Source organism: Leptinotarsa decemlineata, unplaced genomic scaffold, assembly GCF_025532065.1.
Source record: "Leptinotarsa decemlineata unplaced genomic scaffold, Ldec_3_MD MMD2_P_RNA_scaffold_14, whole genome shotgun sequence".
Classification (NCBI taxonomy): Eukaryota; Metazoa; Arthropoda; class Insecta; order Coleoptera; family Chrysomelidae; genus Leptinotarsa; species Leptinotarsa decemlineata.
In genome coordinates, this window is record NW_027412528.1 from 8688854 (window position 1) to 8694310 (window position 5457).

Sequence of the window (5457 nt, forward strand, 5' to 3'; positions counted from 1 at the left end):
TATATATATATATATATATATTGCAGTCAATATATAAATATATATATATATATATATATATATATATATATATATATAAATCGATTCAATTCGTGAGGTTGCAGTCAATAGCTGGGCTGTTACAAAGAAAACTCTTTGTTATATGTCAAGCTTTCGGTATATTTCACACCTTCGTCAGGACAACTACAATAATAAGATTATATATCTTGTAAGAAATATATAAATATGGAGAACTTACTAACGTGAGAATAAAATATAAAATGGTTCAAAAACAGATAGAAAAACATTAATAAATGACAGTTAATAAAAATTTTGGCTGACAATGTCAAGTGGGAAAATTCTGAATGATACTCGAATTACTAGATTTTTTATTTTCTTTATCATATTTCAGTAGGTACTGAATATATATATATATATATATATATATATATATATATATATATATATATATTACTATTATTGTGAGTTACAAAAAGGATTTGAAGCTCTATGATTTCTTTTTGATTATCTGCGAGCGCTTTCGACAGCTCGTCGTGCTGTCATCTTCTAGGCACTATTATATCTGAAAGTGTCATCCTGTGGTGTGTCTTTTTATACATTCCGAACGCCTCAATTCAGGTACTTCTGTTGCTTTGGGTAAATTTGCCTGTATTTGGATTACACCAGGTACTATTTTTTGTGTTGAATCTTCTCTAGGTCGAGCCTCCCGAAGCTGAAACCGCTGAAATTAAGCGACCTAACCGTCAACGATTTGATAAATCAACCCTACGTAACCAAACATATCTCTTGGTTACCTATTTCAGGCCCGTGCTGGGCCGCCGGGACACCGGAACGTGTCCCGGTGCGCCCTTTGGCCGGATGCGCCCTTTGGCCGGACCTTTCTGGCACCCTCCGGCCCCGAACCTTACAAATTTTACATTTAGAATGCCAACATTAAATGTTTAACAGCATAATTAACACCGTTTAAGTAAACAGAAAATTTAAATAATAAATATAATTAAATTTGGATCATTATAAGACGAAGCTTATCGTCGATATTGCCGAGCGGCCGGGTTGAGTGTTGCGGCTGTAGGCTACACAGAATGAACTACGACAGCGCCCTCAGGAAGTGTGGGGAGTGGGGGCGGTACGAGAGTCCCAATTTCGTCTACCTGTTCATGCTTGTATGTTACATGTTACTCACTAGTCAGTAAACTCATGCAGTCGGCCTGATTGTAACTTGTACTTGTGTAGTATTGTATTAGTGTTTTATTTCAAGTTATTCGGTGCTGTTACTGTTCTTCCCGTGCAAGTTTCAAACCCTTAATGTTAAAGGTAAGTGTTGTTATTATTCTTATTAGTGAGTTGAGGTTTGAGGTGGAAAAAGCACATAGATATAGATAACCTAAAGCAAAATACTAGGCATAGACCTAAGCCTTTTCTGCATAGCATAGACCTAAGCCTTTTCTCACAACAGTGGAACAGTGGCTGGTAAATTTGAGAAAAAAACAGAGTATATATAAGGGGCGTCTAAGTTGGCCAAAGCATTTACTTTTACTAATCATCTCATCAAAATATTTTATACAGATCACATTAAAATTATTATTGGTAACATACTATGTTTGTTTATCTTTTACTCGAACTGTCAAATAGCCACATGTTGTCAAAGTATGCTCTTTTAATCTTGCATTTATTTAAAACTAAATCTTGTTTTTTTAAATACATAAAGTGATCAGTTAAATTTTTTTTAGCGGGTTACAAATCATGGACAAGAAAAATAAAAGGAAAAAAAGTGGACATGAATTTCGTCAAGAAAAGAAAAACAAACTTCTACTCGAGTCTGCAATATCATGTTCAAAAATAACAGCTTTGTTTAAAAAACCAGACGGCCCATCTGAAGATGAAAATCTTGAATCACATGCACAAAACAAAACGTTTGAGGAAGCAGAATTTGTTAGCTTCAACTTGTCTTCACCATCAAGCTCATCAAATCTTGATTGTTCCAAAATGATTTATGATAATCAGTTTTCCGATCTCAGTTCTGATAGATTTCAGGGGTTCAAATTAGTTGAAAATTTACAAACTGAAGAGCAAGACCCGAATTATCTTAGTCCTCGTAAACTGGAAGCACCTTCACTTGACACAGGAAATTCGGCTCGAAGATGTTATTCTTCAGTAGAAGAATCTCAAGTACATATAATCAATTACTTCGAAAAACCAAGCGAAAGACATTTATCGGCATATCTTGATTATCATCCAATACAACCTGATGAAAGAGAGTTGCCTTTTAATGACAAAAAACCCTTATACACTGTAAAACGAAACGATGGAGAAACCTTTCAGAGACATTGGATTTCATATGACGAAAATTCAAAGAAACTGTTCTGTTTTATTTGCATCGTTTACAGCAGCAACTCCAATTCAACCTTTTGTACAGGGTTTGAAGACTGGAAACATGTCCACCAAAGAGTTAATGAACATGAAATGTCCAAAGCTCATTTTCAATCCGTCGAGGCTTTTATGGTAGCCAAACGTAAGAAAAGTACTCGTGACCTTCTTTTTTGTGATCAACTAGATAAGAGGAAACAAGAAGTCTTAGAAAGGAGACATGTGGTGAAAATTGTAATAGATGTCTTGAAGCTTATAGGAAAGCAAGGATTGGCTTTTCGTGCATCAAAGGAAGCTGCTTACTCTCTTAAAGATGACACAATCAACCATGGCAACTTCTTAGAAATTATTATGTTAATGTCCAAGTATGATCCACAGTTAGAGAAACACTTGAAAAAGGCTATTGAAGAAAGTGATACGCGCATGTCTAAGAGGTCAACAAAAAAAACAGACGTGGAACACGAAAAAAAAGGCAAAAACAAAAGGGTGGGCAGAGGAAGTGCCGTGACATTTCTAAGTAACAACACGGTAGCAAAAATAATGATCTGTATGACAAAAGAAATCAAATCTGTCGTGGCAAATGAAATCAAATCGGCCGGCAAATACTCAGTTTTGATGGACACGACGATAGACATAAGTAGCAATGATCAATGTGCAATAGTTGCCAGGTATGTTAAAGGTCATGAAGTGTGCGAGAGACTACTGGCATTAAAAAGTGTGGTTTCTACTACAGGAGAGGCATTATTTGACACTCTCTCTGGTGTATTGACAGAACTTGAAATACCTTTGAGTGATTGCGTCGCAAATGCGTTTGATGGTGCGTCTAACATGAGCGGTCAGTATAATGGTTTGACTGCACAAATGGCCAGCAAAATCCCAAATCACATTCACACGTGGTGCTACGCGCACGTTTTGAATCTCGTAATATCTGATACAGCTCAATGCCTCACTGTAACAATCTCATTTTTCAGCATAATGCAAGAGACCCAGGTTTTTTTGAAGGATTCAATTAAAAGACTGGATATGTTTAGGAAGCAAAATCCTGAGTACAAGTTGGAAGCCATTGGGGCTACCAGATGGCGAAGCCGCAGCAATGCAGCAACGAAAATATTCGGCAGAATAGACATGTGGACCTCTTCTGAAGAACAGTCTTCAAACACAGCTAAACCTAACAAACACATTTATCTGGAGTTGGTATTGGCTCTGTTCAAAATTTCACATTCAGCTGATTTCAACGCCAAAGTGAGACATGAAGCAACTGCTTTACTTAAGAAGTATCTGGATTTTGAAACAGTACTTGTTGGCATGATATTCTTGCAATTGTTCAAAATCACTACGCCACTATCGGATTACCTCCAAACAAAGAATCTGGACTACGCCCAAGCGTGGAGGAATATTGAGTCTTCTCTTAGTAGGCTAAAACACCTAAGGGAGAAGTTTGATGAGACTTTGAATGCAGCACAACGCTTTGTTTTGAAAATGACGCAGAAACTCGAAGAAAGAGCAAAGGCCGATGAAACTCTTAATGAGATTGTTATTGGCAAAGCAATAACTGAGAAAAGAAAGAAGAAAGTAAAGAAAATGGCAGGAGAACTTGCTGAAGACGACAGTGTTGGAACTTCTCCGGAAGAAGAATTCAAAATAAAGATCTTCTTCGTAATTGTAGAGAGAGCTGTCCAAACTATGGAAAGCCGTTTTGTGCAGCACAAATCGCTATACTTGGATCTGGCATGTTTTGACCCAAAAACATTCAAATCCCAAGAATCTCTTCCACCTAAAGCATTGAAGAAAATAGGAGAATTAGTTTTGAACGTTGATGAAGAAAAGCTGAAAGAAGAACTTATCTCATTCGTAAATGTATGGCCCCAGATTTCAAATGCAAGTTTGAACGCCGACTATGAGAATGAAGATGTCTCAGACGAGAAAATCGATGCGCAAGAAGAAGAAGATGATGAAGACCACGAGGTCCAGTGCAAAGAGTCGGCATCATGCAATAGCTGTATCAAGTGTGCATATAAAGTTATATTAGAATATAACATGTACTGTTTACAATACCCAGAACTTTCAAAAGTGTATAAGTTTCTTCTAACTATCCCATTGACTCAAGTCTCTTGCGAACGAGCATTTTCAAAGTTGAAACTTATCAAAACCAGATTAAGATCGTCTTTGACAAATGACAATTTAGAATCATTACTGTTGATGCAATCAGAAGCTGATATTTTGAACTCCATAGATCCAGACAGCGTTATTGACTATCTTTGCAACTCCAGCTCCGAACTTAAAAGACTTCTTCAGGTTTAGATTCAGTTTGCAAATTGACTCAAAGAAGACCTACATTTGTGAATTATATATATTTTTTTATTTCCTTAAAAATTATGTAATAAGTGGTAACTTTTTTTTAAATGTATATATTGCATGTTATATGTGAAATGTTTACCGAAAATTACACTTATTACGTTTCAACTCCTACTTTCTCTTTTAATTATTTTATTTTAGCTTAAAAGCTTAAGCTTAAACATTTCTTCAAACGATATAAGTACGACAGTTATTTTCCCATTCCGCATTGCAAATATTTAAAATTACCGTTATTCTTGAGCAAACAATAAATGGCCATTTTGTTTGACAAATACTGGTACGATTGTGTAAGTGTGATCGTTCGCTCGTACGGTGACCAGATGCCAGAATAGCAAATTGAACCCAGCGTCATGAGCGATCAACACGCTAAAAAAACAGAGGTTAGGAATGGTGGAGGGGGGGGGGTGTTGGCGCCCTTTGGCTATGGCCGTCCACCGCCCTAAGAAAGGGTCCAGCACGGGCCTGACCTATTTGACTATAACACTCATTATTGCACTAATGATTTTGTACATTCTCTGTAAGTGCAGAAAAAGGCGCAGAAGAAACCTAGTTATCGAAGACTCGAGCTACCCTCCGTCGCCACCACCCAGACCTTTCAGGCCGCTGAAAACCCTAGCCAGTATTTTCCCAGACGAAGACCCAGTATCAGAGACGAAATTCCAAAGGAAGAAGTCGACTTCAACGAAATGTGTACACATCCCGTAGTTTTCCATTTCATTCCCAGCTATAAAAAGT

At 36.9% G+C, this 5457-nt stretch overlaps 1 protein-coding gene across 1 annotated transcript; it reads left to right on the top strand.

Moving 5' to 3' along the window:
- The first annotated feature begins 796 nt into the window (after positions 1-796).
- Positions 797-4836, top strand: LOC141483434 (zinc finger MYM-type protein 1-like). Its single transcript, XM_074178089.1, has 2 exons — positions 797-1314; positions 1731-4836. Exon 2 carries the CDS (start codon positions 1744-1746, stop codon positions 4666-4668), a length of 2925 nt encoding a protein of 974 aa, XP_074034190.1. The 5' UTR covers positions 797-1314; positions 1731-1743; the 3' UTR covers positions 4669-4836.
- The last annotated feature ends 621 nt before the right edge of the window (positions 4837-5457 follow it).